The 17,807-nt window shown below is 40.3% G+C and overlaps 1 protein-coding gene across 2 annotated transcripts in view; it reads left to right on the top strand.

Moving 5' to 3' along the window:
* The first annotated feature begins 960 nt into the window (after positions 1–960).
* Positions 961–17,807, top strand: part of ADGRL4 (adhesion G protein-coupled receptor L4) — a 95,947-nt gene continuing 79,100 nt past the window's right edge. For both annotated transcript variants that reach the window (XM_045028484.1, XM_045028485.1), the window contains exons 1-2: positions 961–1,097; positions 4,035–4,184. In XM_045028484.1, the coding sequence (XP_044884419.1) occupies positions 1,076–1,097; positions 4,035–4,184 (172 nt within the window). In that variant the 5' untranslated portion in view covers positions 961–1,075. The remainder of the gene's footprint in view (positions 1,098–4,034; positions 4,185–17,807) is intronic.

Raw genomic sequence — 17,807 nt, 5'->3', positions numbered from 1 at the left:
TCACTTGCTTTGCTGACTAGGGATGGGATTATGACAATCAGCAGTAAACATGTGTCTAAGTGCTTTGCTGAATCAACCTTCCTGAATATGCCTTGCTGCATAACTTTCTGCTTCAGTCGCATAAATCCTTAGAAATGCTGGCTCCCTCTACTCCTGACATTCCCAGCCATGTATTTGCCTTCCTGCCTCCTTCCTCCCTGTCTCCACGTCTTTGTTTTCCTCACAAAGCAGAGTTCAGTGGATTTCCTGTTCTTTTTCTCAGGCTGTTACCCTTAAAGTGACAGAGCCTGGCAGCAGTTAGGACGTCCCTTAAAATGTGGAAAGCAACAGGGACAAAAGCAACTACAGTCAGTGGGGGTCTTCTCTCAGAGACGGGTGTTAGGGTTCTGACAGGGAACAGCCAGGGGAGGCATGCAGCAGCTTCTGAGCTGCTTACCAACCCCTTGCACCCTTCTGTCTGTCTGTTCCTCCCATCCTCTGTGATTTGTCCAGTATTCCCCTGCTCCAATCTGCGCCACCATCCATCACCCCTTACACTTTGCGACTGCTACCCTCCCAGTCCCTGGTCTGCTCCACACCCCCTCCGCTACCTAAACTGCCTCCACCCTCCCTGCCACTGATCTGTTCTGCATCTGGCCTGCCACCGTCCACCCCCACCATCTGTTCCACCACCGCCTCACAGCGACAATCTGCTTCTCCATCTCTCCACTGCCCTCTGAGCCCCTCAAACTACTCCTTTAGCCTACTCACCCCCAATCTACTCCAACATCCCCTCCATACCTACCCCTGCCTGCTTATTCCCCTGTGCTCTCTCATCTGCTCCTTATCTTCCCCTGTAGATCTGTTCCTCTCCTTCTCTACCCTCCCTCCCCAGCTCCTGAGTCACTAAGGAGTTTTTTTGTGGGGGAAATGAGGCTCAGGGTAAAGGGCAGGGTAAGGCCAGCAGCTTCACTGGGGTTTCACATTCCTAATGGGCGTGTGCAGACACTTCGCACATGCTCATACATTCTAAGGCAGGGCAGGTTCTTCTATTACACAGGGGCTCAACACCAAGCACTGCATAGCAGCACCACCAATGAAACTACTCCCTCTCCTAGGTAGGTGATTTTCCTTACCAAATAAGTGAGGGGCAGGTGGAAAACAGGGGTTGGAAAGATGAAACTGGGGGACAACTTTGCAGGGGCTATGCAAAGGACGGAGTCAGTGGCAGCTGAAGGGAAAACTCATGGGTAACAATGATTAAAAGTTTCCCATAACTCTGGTTAGTGCAGCTGCTGCATTTGACTATCCCATCGCATCAGGGTAACCCCAACATCTCAAAGGCCATAGGTATTAACTCTCTGAATCCCTCAAGTGTTTGCCTTTATTTCATTCTGTAATCTGCTCTGTAAAACCAAAGCTATTGATTCTCTTGGTTCGGGATGATGTTGGACTTCACTTCTCCTCTAGCTTTTTTGCTTCCGATATCTGCAAGATGCTCTGAACAGTAAAAATAAATGAGCAAGAAGATGGAACTTGGAAGGAAATGGATTGATTTGGTTTGTATATAGTTTTTAAACAAATATGTAATTTTTAGAGTTTTTCATGAATTTTTTTTGTCCAGTAAAGCAACTTTTCAATGAACTTTTCAGGGGCAGTGAAAGGTGTAATTGTAGCACTAGGCTAGCAAATATTCAGCATGATATTTTTGTAGAGAGAAGCAGAATTGCAGGGGAAGGGAGTACCAAGAAGGGGCTTTATGTTTTGTAACTTTCCTTATGTCTTTCTAATGGTTTGTAAAGTACAAAGTCGGAAATGTTTTTCCTCTCCAGTGTTAGCTGCCTGGTTTTCTTAATTATATATATTTATGTCAGTGGGCATGTATAATTTTTTGTGAACTGTTAGTTTCCTCAAAGTCAGCAGTTCCTCTTTGTGTTGAAAACTATACACATGTATATAATGGGAAAGAAGCTTCTTAATTCAGGAATCATTTAGTGAGAGAAAATAGAAGGTAGCATTTTTGGAACACAGACATGATATTTAAAAAGACTTCTTTTAAAATAATTTGGAGGTTTTTTTCAAATGATAATGCTACAAATGTTGTTCCATGGGAATTTAATCTTCTCTCAGATTGTGACTATGTTCTGTGTTAACTAGATATGGGCAGACATGGTTTAAAAATTGATCTGGGGAACTCTCACTGGTATTTTTCACCTGGTTATTGTTAGGTAGTTTGGATTACACTCCATGTATAATTCTGAATACAAAAGCAACTATCTGCATCTGCATCTAGGCAGGAGTAGAAAGCTTTGAAAATCTTTCAAAAGTTTTTCCCATTCCACTATGTACCTTTTATGTTGATCATCATTTTAAGCTTGTTGAAAACAGGTTCCAATCCTCCAAAGGCTTAAATGCTTACTGAATTTTGAGTATGTAAGTAGTCTTATTGAGTAAGCTTTTGCAGGACTGGAGCTTCAATTCTTTGTACCACTTCAGTGGTACCATACTCTTTAATGTTTACATAAAAACATAAGAATGGCCATATTGAGTTGGATCAATGCTCTATCTAGTCCCATGTCCTGTCTTCTAACAGTGGTTCATGCAAAGTGCTTCAGAGGGAATGAACAGAACAAGGCAATTTATTGAGTCATACCTACACTGTTTTCCAGTTCCAGCTTCTGGTAGTCAGAAGTTTAGGAACATCCAGAGCATGGAATTGACCATCTTGAATAATAGCCATTGATGGACCTATCCTCCTTGGAATTACTTAATTCTTTTTTGAACTCAGTTATACTTTTGGCCTTCACAATATCCCCTGGCAATAAGTTCCACAGGTTGACTGTTCATTGAAAGAAGAAGTACTTCCTTATATTTGTTTTAAACCTGCTGTCTATTAATTTCATTGGGTGATCCCTGGTTTCTGTGTTATATGAAGGGGTAAATAACACGTCCTTATTCACTTTCTCCATGCCACAAGTGATTTTATAGAAATCTACCATATCCCCCCTAAATCATCTCTTTTCCATGCTGAACAGGTCCTAGTCCTTTTAATCTCTCCTCTTATGGGAGCTGTTCAGTACCCTAATCATTTTTTCCCCTTCTCTGTACCTTTTCCATTTCTAATGTATCTTTTTTTGAGATGGGGCAACCAGAACTGCACATAGTATTCCAGGTGTGGGCATACCATGGATTTATATAGTGGCATTATGATTTTTTCTGTTTTATTATCTATCCCTTTTCTAATGGTTCCTATCATTGTTAACTTTTTTGACTGCTGCTTCACGTTGAGCAGATGTTTTCAGAGAACGATCCATGATGATTCCAAGACCACTTTCTTGAATGGGAACTGCAAATTTAGACCCCATCATTTTATATGTATAGTTTGGATTATATTTTCCAATGTGCACTACTTTGCATTTATCAATATTGAATGTCAGCTGCTATTTTGTTACCCAATCACCCAGTTTTGTACCATCCCTTTGTAACTCCTCACAGTCAGCTTTGAACTTAAATATCTTCAGTAATTTTGTATCATCTTCAAACTTAGCCACCTCGCTGTTTACCTTGTTTTCCAGATTGTTTATGAATTTGTTGAACAGCACTAGTCCCGGTGTAAATTCTTTGGGGACCCTGCTATTTTCCTCTCTCCAATGTGAAAGCTGACCATTTATTCCTACCCTTTGTTTCCTATCTTTTAAACAGTTACAGATCCATGAGAGGACCTTACCTCTTATCCCATTACTGCTCATTTTGCTAAAGAACCTTTGGCGAGGAACCTTGTCAAAGGCTTTCTGAAAGTCCAGGTACACTATATCCACTGGATTACCCTTGTCCACATGTTTGGGTTTAGAATTCTGTCTAAGAATTCTAATAGATTGGTGAGACATGACTTTCCTTTATAAAAGCTGTGCTGAATCTTCCCTAACATATTGTGTTCATCTATGTTTCTGATTACTGGAACGCCCCCAGTTGGCTGGGTATGTCCTGCCGATGTCTGATTTTAGAATTCAGTATGCATTTTAGAAACGAACAAACACGGTTTACATTTGTTTCAGTGTTTGTGTCCAGTCTGCTGGACTATGGCTACACTTCTCCGAACTGCAACATGACGTGCCATAAAGATGCGGAGTGTGAAGTTAAGGGTGGAGTACAAGGCTGCTATTGCGTCCCAGGATTCACAGGAAATGGCATACTTTCCTGTCACGGTAAACATATTTTACCTATGTACATTGCTACAGGGCATGAAAAATACACCCAGTATCTATTAGCTTGAGGACTAAATTTATAACCAGAATAATACCTATGTTGACATGCCACCAAGGCTAAAAAACTGAAGTGCTATCCCTGGTAATTTAAATTAATAGTGGGTATTGTATTTCATTGCAACTTGTCAATCAACTTTCTATCTAATATTTTAATGTAATTTACCATATTACATCTCTCTTGTTTTATTTGACCTGCTTTCCCTGTTGGACTTTGTTCCACTTTGTCTGTCTTTTCTTTCCTATGATAGATAATTATATATTTTTTGCAAGTTACTTTCAGCTATTTTTCCTTCTGTCCTCCTTTCCCCCCACCGCTCTGAAAAGATTACAAGAATAGAAGTACACAATTTATGGAAAGAATGGTTATTTAGATCACCTACATTGATTTTCTGCCTTTTTCCACTGCTGCCCACCTCAGTGCTACCAACTCTCATATCATCTGATGTTTTTTCCTAAAGCCCCAGATCCTGGAGCCCTGTGATTATGTGAGAATCTATGGAGAAAAGCTTGAAAAAGTGAACCCTAAAGACTAATAAAACAGAAGACAAATAAAAAGAGTCCTAAATACATTATTTTAAGCCAATCTCTTGGATTTTAAGCCAATGACATGACTTTGGAGGGGCCTGACTCAGTATTTTTTAAGCTTGGATAGGCAATACTGCCACTTCCACACTCCTTCACACCGATCCACTTGCACATAAGGCTTTGCAACTTTTCTAGACACCTAATATTAATAACTGACAGGCCAATGTTCCAGCTGCTGGAAAGGGAAGTTTGCTGGGATTCCTAACAGGAATTGGTCCCTGGGGGACTCCATCTTTCATAGGTATCTGATTACTTTGAAGCTTCCCTCACCTCTGGCCATATCCCTCTGGCTGCTGGAAGGGCTAAGGAATTTCTCTTTCTCTCTGTTCCCCTCTCCCATCCCAATCTCTACTCTCAGCATTCTGGGCTGCTGCAACATATGTGGAGAAAGAGGTTAGGTCCTGCTACTCTAGCCCTCTCTCTGCTTTCAGGCTGCTGCAAGTGAGGTCGCTATACTCTTCCTCTCCCCCAGCCTTCATTTCTGAATTGCCCTTTGCATTAAAGAGTTGTAGTGCCTGCCTCTGCTGCTCGTCAAGCTATGCCCAGCTGCAGCACTGTGACCTGATTCTTGTCAGTTTTCACTGCTGCTCACTACGTCTTTAATAGCAGTCATGACCAGTAACCAGACTCTGGTCAGAGCTTCCCCTAGTGCACCTTGGCAAAGCTCTGAGCAGAAACAAAGGCACTGGAGCTAGCTGTGAGCAGAGTAAAGAAAAATCTCTGCACTTGGGAGTCCGTGATTCAGGTTCATGAGCCTAAAGGCTAGAAATGTTCTTTCTTTTTATGAAAGCATAGAACTTGAATGTGCTTGCCTGGGAAAGCTGCCTTCCCTGCATGTGTCTAGGGAACGTTTGGGTGTAAATATAACTGATCAATTAATGAAAAATTGTAGTGTCAAAAAACCCAGGTCACCTGAATCCCAGTCCAATGATCTATCCACTAGATCAGTTAATCTAATTGATTTCAATGCTCCATACATGTTTGCAGAATCAAGACCTCTATTTGTGAATAATTATTCAATGAAAAAAATCAATTAATATTATTTGCAACTCACATTTCCTTCTGCCTCATTATCATGTCACTTTGATATTTTTTTGGTGAGGAGCAATTATGAGTCAGCAATTAAATTCACAGCAAAGTTCACTATCTCCTCTTTCACTATCCTTCCTCCCCAAGATCTATGGTATTTCAAATGTTTATATTTTGTTTATTTTAAAAAAATCCCCCTTCCAAAGACAGAGAGATACTTATTGGTTACCATTTACACCAGCTGCAGTTTAAGACAAAAGTATCAGTTATTCTCAAAGCCTCGGGCTTGATTAGCTATATAGAGTTATGCTAAAGGCTTGTCTACACTACTGCACGGGATCGATCTAAGATATGCAACTTCAGCTACGTGATTAGCATACCTGAAGTTGACGTACTTAGATCTACTTACCGCGGTGTCTTCACTGCAGTAAGTCGACAGCTAACGCTCTCTTGTCGACTCCGCTTGCGCTCCTTATTCTGATGGAGTACCAGAGTCGATGGGAGAGCGCTCAGCATAGACGCAATAAATCAACCCCCGCTGGATCAATCGCTGCCCGCCGATCTGGCGGGTAGTGTAGCTAAGCCCTAAGTGTCAGCAAGCTGAATCCTTCAAACCAAATTCCTAAAAGCGTTCAATTAAGGCAGCTTCCAGGCAGATTCATGGTGCATCACAGTGAAATCAAGACTGTTTGGGTCTGTCTACACAGAAAAGAAAAGCCCGCGACTGGCCTGTGCCAGCCAACTCAGGCTTGTGGGCCTCAGGTTGCAGGGCTGCTTCATTCCTATGGAGACTTTCAGTCTCTTGCTGGAGCCTGAGCTCTGGGATCCTCCCATTCCATGGTCCTACAGCCCAGGCTCCAGCCCAAGCCCGGAAGTCTACACAGCTATGAAACAGCCCCACAGCCTGAGCCTGATGGGTTTTTTTTGCTGTGCAGTCATACCCTTAGAGGCCTCAGTTAAGTGAGACCAACAGTTTCTATAACAAACCACCTCTAAAACCACCAAAGTCACTTACCCTCCAGCTTAATAGGGCAGTTCATATGTGGGATGTTCTTCCTGAAAGAGAGGCTGTGTTATGCAGAACATTGTTAACAATGTATGTATTCTTATAACAGAATACACAAGTTCACTCCATTTTAATTGGGTAGGCTCTAAAAAGGATGAAAAATATAGTTAGGCCTCACCCCATCATAATTAGATTAAAGCTGAAAAATGTAGAGCAAAGCTGCAGTTGTTTAATGATGTATTAGATCTTATTGTTCTAGATAAAGCATGCAGCACAGGTTTCTACTATTCCAGAGAAAGCTACACATTTCTCTTCAATTAATAATTTTAGGCTTTTATGATGATAATTCAGTCACCTTCAAAGCAGACCATCAATCATGCGTTAACATAAGCATTTTTTCTAAATAGTGCATATAATGCCATTTTGTAAGAATTTTAGCCCTTTTTGTTATTTAGAAAGGTTGTAACAGTCATAATTACTGTCATTAACATGAATAATGTTGCACTGCGTAAGCCTATCTTCTCCTCTGTATTGCATCTTTCCATTGATAACCACCCAAAGCACAGTAGCTGTTTCTTTTGAAAAAGAAGTTCAAGCTCCATTTTTGTCTTCATGATATGATTTTCTCTCTGTAAAATGCTTTTAACATCAAAACACACCCGTTGTCAGTTTAATTCCAAGTCAGTTTATATAAAACTGTCCCTCTTTATTTAAAGGGACATACTCAATTATTTCTAAGTGGTTTTAATTTGTCTTTTTACATTCAGTTGCTTTTAACACCTTTTAAGTTATTGTAAAAATTATTTCCCTGCCAAGTCTGTCTTTTCAATGTGATACACTTAGACATTTCCCTCTGAGTTTATTGTGGAGCACAAGGCAATATAGTCCTGTTACTTATTTCCTAGCACTATCATTGATCAATCATGAATCACTGATGTCAGCATACCTTAGGGAATGGGGTTTGTTAGTTAACTTGTCCTCTCTTTGCCAGCTGGCTAAGTGACTGCAGAGCACACAAAATTATTGGACTCACTGTGTTTAGATAAAGATACACATATATATGAATTTAATTTCCTGGTGTCAAAATCATGGATTTTAAAATAATTATCCATTTAGAACCGTGTGGATTTTTCCCCACTAGATATCAGACATTTTCAATTAGGTCATGTTTTGGATCTTCAGGAAGCACGGTTTCATCCAATCCTGCAAAATGTTACTTCCATGGCTAGTCCCATTGTCTTCAGTGGGAATATGTGTAGGAGTGAGAATAGCTATGGGAATGACCGTTTGCTGGATCTGGCATCTTCTATATATTAGCACTATAATTTACACAGTGATAAATTCTGTCTGAATATAATCTTCCAGAAAGCTACAGATGAGCCACTTTTTTCAAACTTTACACTACATTGCTGCAAAATAACCTTACATTTCTCTTATTTCTTGTAAAAGATCTGTGTCTCTAACTCTCTATTTATAATATGATGCAGAGAGAATAACCCTTTGGGGGCATATATAGTAGTATATTTTGAATATAATGCATGTGGCTTTAGCTGCATATTTCCTTCCATCTGTAATTGAATTTGCACAGCTAACATTAAGGTAAAGCAGGAAGCTAGCATTATGGTAAAAATATAACCAAATAGGACTGATTTATCAGAGAATTAACTTCCTTTCATGCAAGATTTCTGTGGATTTTGTACAAATAACTAGAATATATCTGCCACTTTCATAAATCCTTTTCTTTTATAAAAAGGGTGACCTTTTTCTTTTGTACACAAAACATCCTTACAAGCTAAAGAGAACAGAATTGGCCATGTAAATTACATGTTGCTTGTAATCCTGACTTCCTCCATTCCAAAAAACTTTTAGACCTTTGGAGAAAAGCAGGGTGCGGAAGTGAAACGTAATGGAAGTCAATCTTTTATTTTTAAAACAGAGAGAAAATGGGCTGGCACCATTTAAGCTTTCTCAAGCAGCTCTATCATTTCAACACTGGCTGCCTCTTGCATGCTGTCTGCCAATTTGCGGCTTTGTTGGCACACTGCAGAAAATTAAAGTAAACAGTGTGATCACCGTGTTTACTTTAACTTTCTAAAATATGGCAGGAAAATGCTGCAGTGCTGTTTGTTCCAAGCAGGCAGGCAGGAAAACTAGGAACCCAGTATCCCCCCTACATTTCCTTTTAAATGTCCATTGAAAATTAGCCTTCTAAAAGATTAATCAATCTTATTTGTAAAGTAGATGCAGTTTTTTCAGACATAGCGAGAAGGGAATGATGCCATCAAGACAACATTAAACTTTAGTAGGACACAGGGCTCTGAAAAGCTATCATGTCTCTCTGTCCAATATGCAATAGAGTAATATTTATCAGTTTTCTAGAATCACAGCCTGTGTAAAGTAATATTTTATACCAAAATACAGAAGCCCTGTTAGATTGTTGGTAATTTACCTAAATTCAGCTAAATCAAATTGAAAGCCTACTGGAAATCCAAATGTAGATATATTATTAATGTGTCTTGTTTTATTGAGAAGCTCAGTGCTGGCTTTATGGCTTTAGCCAACTCTGAAGATGATCTCTCCTGTAAGACACCAGGTTATCACCCTAATGTGATGTTATCATATTCCACCATCCAGCCTTCATGGCAGTCACTGAATTCATTTTGATTCATCAGTGTCCCTATGGTCATTAAATGGTATACTATAGGTGTATGGTTTCCAGAGAAATTTTTCCTTATAAAGTAACATGACCCTATAAAACCACTGTCTCTAGTCATTTTATTCTATAAAAAGATGGTCTTTAGCAGCAAACAGTCTAGTCTAAATGCTGGCCCAGCAAAGGATCATTTTTGTTGTTAGAAGCAGATATGCATCATTAAATGTCGCAATGCTTTTACTTCTGTGTTTACCAAAAAGCCTGAAACCACTGACGTAAAGGATCCAGTCCACCCACTTCTAAATCCATGTCACTGGTATCAGTAACCAGAAACCATAAAGGACAAATTACAGTAGCTTTAGCATAGTGCAGAGATGTTGGGAGATGATATGTGTTAATCAGACACAAGTTATTAGGCTCAATACGGGGGTAATGGGGCAAAATTATTTTGCCTGTGTTATGCATAAGATCAGACTAGATCATCTAATGGTCTCTTCTGGTCTTGAAATCTATTAAACCCTTTTTGCTTAATCATCCCTCAATGCACCTGCTCAGGATACAGCCATGTGATTGATCATGTCCTAGTAGTGCAAAGGTAGGAGGCACCATTGCTGGCATCCATGCATGCAACTCAGAGTATTCTACACTTCCTGTGCACTAGCCAGAGGCTGTGGGTCTGTGAAGAAGGACATTGTACAAATGTAATAGGGGCTGTCACTGAGTGTACACACCCTGGGTCCCCAGCAGCATTGTGTGTACTCCTGCCCTCTGTGAGCCCATGTGCTGCCCTCTGTAGGCCACCATTTGGGTACTACACCTCATTGTCACAGCAGCTCAGGCTTTCTTAGCTATAAATAAGATGAAAGTGAAATAAAGTCCCAATCCTGCAAACTGTTCCTCACATGAATAGTTATGCTGAGGTCAATGGGCAAGGACTGCTCACTTGACTAGGAGTTTGCAGTATCAAGTCCTCAGTCCATTGTTCATGAAGATCTGAAGCCATGAAAAGCTTGGTTCCGACACATTCCAACCCTAGCTTCTATTGAAAGCAATTTTATTTTTGTCTTTGCATTAATATTGGCTGACTTTGACATTCATATTATTAGGGTCCTCCTGGGAGACTGATCCTGGGAGAAGGGGCTAGCTGAGTGAAGTGTGCATAGTCTTGTGAATAAGGTGCCTGGCTTTGGTATACAGCACATGGTTGTGGTTCAAGTTTTCTTTGTGCTTCTGTTAAAATTCTGTACTTTACGTAGTAAAGAATGTAAGGGATCTTCTGGAATTTGCTGACCTAGGAAGGTCAATCCTTCTTGCAGATAAGGAGGCTGGAAAGGCTGACCTGAAGCACAGCTCTGCAACATGGAGTTGTGAAGGAGTCCCAAGGAGTGATGTGTCCAGTCCTCTCCTCCGCATGGGCTAACATTAGTTTCATTAGCAAACTTGAGGCATACTGAGCATGTGTAATGCTGACAGACCCCTGTTGTCAGCGGGCGGGTTTGAAGCAGGGACCTCTGAAGCTTAGTGCATGAGCCTCTACAGCATGAGCTAAAAGCCAGCTGGCTCTTAGCTAAGGCTGCAGAGCAGACTCATTAATCTCTCTCTCTCTCTCAACATGGTCTTGGTGCCACTAGATGGGACAGAACACCAGACCCAGGAGGTGTGTGGGTTACATACTTCCCCTAGCTGAGGAAGCACATCCTGAGCTTCAGAGACTTCCCAGTTGAAATCCCGGATGAGCCCCCACTTGTAATGTCGACAGACTCTGGTTGTCGGTGGGCGGGACCAAACCAGGGATCTCTGGAGTTTACTGCTTGAGCCTCTACCGCATGAGCTAAAAGCCAACTGGCTCTTAGCTAAGGCTGTAGAGCAGACTCATTAATCTCTCTCTCTAAATGGTCTCGGTGCCACTAGATGGGACAGAACAACACACCCAGCAGGTGTGTGGGTTACACATGCTCAGAGCATTCTCAAAGCATGCCAGGATGGCTGGGCTGGGTCTATTTCTGACCCCCGGAAAAAAGGCAGACACAGGCATGGTGCTGATTTAGGCAGCCACAACTTTTCCTGAAGAGTTTCTGTACATGAGCCGTCACAGAGGCTATATTATTGGCTCATCTCTAAAGAAAATATGTGATTCCAGATGAGCAATATAAAATCTGAAGAAGAAAATTCAGGATAGAAAAAAATATATTTATTGAAATGTTTCATGCCTCTGATCTTGGGCGTGTTATCCAACATTGTTTCATTTTCCCAGCTGTGACATGGGAATAATCATATTTCCTTTCCCAAGGTGCTATGTGAGGCTTTGTTTATTAATAATTGTAACATGAGATCCTTTAATGGAGGATGCTATATTTACCCATCTTAAAGATCAACACTTTAAAAGACAAATTATCTAGTTGTGTCTTTTTTAAAGTGATGCTGTCAGGGCTGAGATGTCCAAAGTATGATCTTCTGCATAAAACCTGATTTTTCAAATGTATTTATTTATTTGCATTTCTGCCTTCACAAAAAACAAAAATAAAAAACACTGCACTCACCTCATCAGCTCTCCCAAGCAGCCAACCCAGTCTTAACATCCTCAGTGGCTGACTGGAGACATCAGAGGAAAACCCAGGATATGCTATGTTCATTGTGGATATGGATGTGCATGTGGTGTGAGCCAGCGCACTACATCGTACCTTCACGTCTTTGCTGGCCCTGTTCTTGAGCGCCAACAGGATGAGGTAACTAAGAATTCATGTTAGTTTTAATCTGTGCTATCTGACAAGAACAGAGCTGCAGTGAAGCAAAGGGATGTTGGAATGCAAGACCCTCGTGTGGGATTCCAACAAAGATGCCGGCCTGGATCTTAAAATTTTGTTCAGTGTATGTCATCCAACTCATTGGATGAGGTTTTAAAAAAATATATGATTATTGTTCATTCTTTCAGAATAAGCCACATGTCTGCAAGGATCCAGATGATAGATTAGCTGAAAAATAACCAAGTACATATATCTGTCCTCATACCAAAAGGCAGAGTGGTACAGAGGATAGGGCATGGAATCAGTCACTGGATCTGGTTCTGTTCTTGGTTCTGCCACTGACTTGCAGGTTGACCTTTGACAAATCACTTCACCTCTCTGTGATGTTTTGCTGAGGACACCCAGAACTGTCAGCCACTGTGTTATCCCCCTGTCTCAGCAAAAGTGAGCTTTGCTGGAGATTAGACTGTGTCAGCTCCCTGCCACACTGACCCATCTGCTTTACCAGCATACTCCTCAAGACTCTGCCAGTCAAACCTTGCCTTTGTGGCAACGATCAGTGACCCCCAGGTCCCCAGAGACATATCTGTGCAGTGCCCAGTCCCCTCTCAGTAAATACTCAGAAATTATTAAGTTCACTGCCTCCAAAGAGCAGAGTGCACACCAGCCTGTTAGCTTAGCTGAGAACTCACACTGTAATTCAATATAACAGCACTGAGATAGTTTATGGTCAAACTAAGAATAAGTTTATTAACAAAGAATAGAGATGTAAATGATACGAAGTGAGAGGAAAAAGAGATAGTCATGGTTACAAACAAAACAAAACACGTTTTCTAGAGACTAAAACTTAAGTTGAGCAAGTTACAATCTTTGTCTAAGCAGTCTTCTTACTTACATCAATTTACCAGCAGCCCCTAGCCCTCCTGGCCAGGAGATCCAGCTTTCACAGGCTCAGAGGATGCAGTTCCCCATGTTCCCTGAGTGATGGATTCCTAAAACGTCTTTTTGCTCCTCTGATATTACCCAGAGTCCATTGTCTCTGACTCAAGGGCTAGCAGGGCTTCCTGGGATGTAGATTCTGTCCCCTGATCGTTAAACTTGTTAGCTTGATGGGGTTGTTTACCTTATATGTAAATGTACTTTAATTTAATTGTCCTCTGCCTGTTATCAGGCCAGTCAGAAAGGGGAAATCATATTCCTTGTCTAGGGCAGGCTTAATGTATGCACTGCCTCTCAACCACATTTGGAGGACATATTTCTAGCACACATATATAACTCCCTGTATGCAACCCATACATACATCACACAGTGATTTTCGGGGCCAGCACATCACCAGTTTAGGTATGATTGCTAACAAGACATCTTTTTGATACATATTATGACAACAGTGTGCTGGGGACAGTGTCAGGCCTGATATGAGTTACAGTATGTTGGGTACTCTGCCAGTTGGCATTAAGGAGCTACCAGGGTCACAATTACTTACCCACTTTTGAAAAAGCACTTTGAGATCTATGAATGAAAAGCACTATACAAGCACTAAGTAATATTTATTATTACATACATAATTATTGGGGCCTAAACAGTTGTATTTGTCATTATTTCATCATCACACAAAACAACAGTAGACAGATGGATGTGAATAAACTGAAAATAATTTGGCATGTTGTTTCTTGGCTAGGGTGCATATTTAAAATGGAAATAGGTCCTATGAAACAGGCTACTGTGAAGAAATGGTGAGATTTTACATGTTCTACAAGTTCTATCTCTTTCAGATGACAGAAAAAAATCCTTTTTTGTTTGTTTTGTTTGTATTTTATTTCATTTGAAATCATACTTTGAACATGAGTAATGTTCAGTACGTGAATTTTCTGAATGGGCCAAAAGGAACAAAACTTCCTCTTTTCACATCTTTAATCATATTCCTACACTCTTCTAAATTGCTTCTGATAGCCTCTGAATAAAGCTAAAAAAAAAAAAGATGGGTAGCTGATGTGATAGAAAAGCGTTAGTTTCCCCTTCTCAGAAATGTTCCTCAACCTTCAAGTTGATTATCCAAATATGGATGAATACTTGTTTATTTAATTAAAAATGTGCTTTAACATTTGCCAAGTGTTTCTGACTTCCTTTCTCTAAGAAAGATCCTTTTCATCCTGTTTTGTGGCTCTAAAATCAATCAACATATTACATGTTTAGAGGATGTGGGAAAATTCATTTAAGAAGCTGTAAATGTATTATCTTAGAGTCTGCTCTACTTTGTGTCTACCAAAGATATGATTTTATATCCGGTATCTCTAGTATCAAAAGGAAAGTGGTCCCAAGGTCCAGAAGTAACAAATACGTATAACTAGCTTGTTTGTCTGAAATAAAGTGAAGGTATGTATTTCCAGCATGTGTGTATGTATTTAATGTGTGTATATTTGAGTATACACTTATGTGTATACAGATATGTATGAAATTGAATTTACATGCTATATATTCCCTAGAAAAAATATTTGGAACAAAAATATGAAGTTATCTTTCTAACAAGAAAATGTAAAGAAATATAAAATTTCTATTGTTTTACTTATGTTGTAAGACTTAACACTTTCTTAAAAGATTAAATGTATACTGGGGTTTAATGGGAAGGAATTGCTTGCATAATTTCCATTACCTTTAGATGTTTAGATCCAGTATCTAGACTTAGAGAGTAGTAGAGTTTGCCAACTGTTAGTCACCGCAGTTGTATTTGTGGCTAAGCAGAGAGCTGAGAAAAAAATGTGTTAGCTAAAGTAGGATCCCAAAGAATTATACATGTGAAAGAGAATGATATCATTTTCGTGCAGGTACCTTGCTGTTTTCCATAAAGTACCAGTATGTAAATTATTTCTCTATGTGTGGCTGGTTTGGTCTGTTCAATATATTGTGTCCCCATTGCATAACTTAGCTAGTTTAACATTAGAGGACTTGTTCTTAGTTTTTCCCCGGTATGAACTGGGCAGAGGTGGTGGTGTTGTGCACACAACCTCATTTGAAATGTGTAATTTATCCAGGATGATAGGCCGGTGCACAATTTTTCTGTGTATGACTGTGAAAAATTGCCAACTGAGCTACTGGCAGACAGGACATCTAACCCTGTATAAATCTTGTATGGATAAAAGACTTTAAGAAGGAAATTGACACTTTGGGCCTCTATTTGCCGTAGAAAGAGATAATGACATTCTCCAAGAAGATTAGAATCTAACCAAACATTGTATTCTAAATACAGAGCACAAAGCCAGGTGCCATTTGTGAAAATGCTATTGAGTGGGTGAGGGAACCCAAGAACTAGTTTTTTGCACTGTATATTTTTTTAGGTACACAGATTTAATTTGGAGATTATGCTTTGAAAATAAAATGTATAGTATGTGTGTTTTTGGCTGATAAGAAATTGATTTTGTGACTTAGGTATACTCTAATTGAAATATCTGGCACTGGGTTTTGTGGCGGTTAGAGGAAGCCATGTATGCTTGGGACCATATTATTTTTTCACCTTGAACTCTGCAGTTAATCACAACTGTAATCACTGGGTGGAAGGAAGCTGCTGTTTTGATGTGGTACAAGGAAACTGAATAATCTCTGTTTATTGTCTAATGGGTAGGGTCTTATGTGATTACTTTGGGATTTAGAGCTAAGGTTAAGAGATTCATGATGATTTTAAAAATGGAGATTTGTGGGTGAATTAACATTGAATAAACATGGAGGGACAGAACCACAGCTACAGTTGTGCGGGACACAGTGCAAAGGAAGGAAAAGGAAGTTTAAGGCTCAGTTGAGCAACATCATGATCCTGCTGCCTTTGTATACAGAACTGGACACCTTTGGCTGAGGCTCTTCTAATTTACACTCTCTGCTAGCCTCCCGCCCTCCCAACACCAGAAAACTCATGTAGTGAAAGGGTATCCTGACCACTCACCCGTGCCAGCAATAGGGAGCGGGATTGGCCCTGGCATAAGAACCTCTGTGCCAGTGGATTGCCTTGTGAAGAGAAGATCTCTGCAGCCCAGCGTAGGGGCAAAGTGCACCAGTTGTATGGCATGTAGCAGCAACCTTGCATGGCAGAAACCTGCCCAGAGTATTTCTCTGGTGGCTTTTCAATGTTATGTTTGTTTGATGTTGGGACTGAATTTTTGGCTCAGTTTAGGTTCAGGCAAGTGTGACGGTCTGAAATTGTTGGTAAACCAATGTTGTTTACACAGTTGTAGTGTCCATGTTCATCCCAAGATATGAGAGAGGGAAGGTGAGTGAGGTAATATCTTTTATTGGACCAATTTCTGGTGGAGAGAGGGACAAGCTTTCGAACTTACGCCGAGCTCTTCCTAAGCTCAAGAACTTGTCTGTTTCACCAATAGAAGTGGGTCCAATAAAAGATATTACCTCACCCACCTTGTCCTGTAAACCAATGTGGCAGATAGTCTCATTATTTTAGTTATGATTTAATGTAACCCATTTGTTACCTTGACACAAGGATCTTGTTTCTTCAAAATAGAAAATTAAACTGGCTGAAAATCCTCCATAATAAATGGTTATTTGTTCAAAAACAGTCAAATCCAATCTTTATTTATGTTAGAGATGTTCAATATAGAAAAATAGTTCTTGCAGATGTGCATTGCCTTTTATGCTTTATTCATAATGAAAGCTATTCACATAGACAGGTATCTAAATAAGTTACCTTGAGGGAGGGCATAAGTATAGATGGTGACTAGCCTGTTTATATATTAATATTTATTTGTTGCAAACAGTGCCTGGAAAGGATTTGAGGCTAGTCTGTAGAATTTTGAAAGTGTAACAGATTGTTTCTCATCCCTAAGAAGCTGCTCTGCAAAGGCCAATGAACAGCCAAATTGCGAGGCCAAATAAAGGATGAATTCTGAAAATTCATTCCTGTCCCATCTGACCAGAGAAACACCACTCCGCTGCCCCCATTCCACTCCTTTACATCGCAGCATAAAGGGGGCAGAAACCACCAGCATCTCCCCAGATGAGGAGTCCACAGCATGGGATAGAGTCCCAGGACAGTTGCAGAGCTAGCATAGCTGGTAACTGTGCCATTCTTCCCACAGCCCACATGTGTATGGAGAGGTCACATTACAGCAGAAGCTTCCCTTCACTTAAATAAATCATCATGGAGAGGAATAGGGGAGGTAGTGCAGAGCCTGTGGAGGGGTGACTGGATCTGTACATATGCAGCTCCACTGGCCCAAAATTAGCACATAGTGTAGAGGGGAAGTGAGTGGAAGTTGAGATTGCTCTATAACCAACAGGATCAGAACCCTTGTGTCCAGCCAAAAAACATATTTCATCATTTATATCCACGATGGTGCAAGCATCTGTCTTGAAACAGTGAGTGATGCAAAAATGTCAGTTTCACTGTCCTATTGTATAAAGGATACATCATGCATACAGAGAGAATTTTATCTCCATAACAACCACAGAGAAAATAGGAAAGGCAAATAGCTTCAATTGAATATTGACTTAAAAGCAGATTTGGGGAAAGTTTCTATAACTTAACACAGCTTCTCATGTAGGTT

Source organism: Mauremys mutica, chromosome 8, assembly GCF_020497125.1.
Source record: "Mauremys mutica isolate MM-2020 ecotype Southern chromosome 8, ASM2049712v1, whole genome shotgun sequence".
NCBI classification, from domain to species: Eukaryota; Metazoa; Chordata; order Testudines; family Geoemydidae; genus Mauremys; species Mauremys mutica.
The sequence above is the reverse complement of the archived record's forward strand: the minus strand, read 5'-3'. Positions and strand labels throughout refer to the sequence as shown.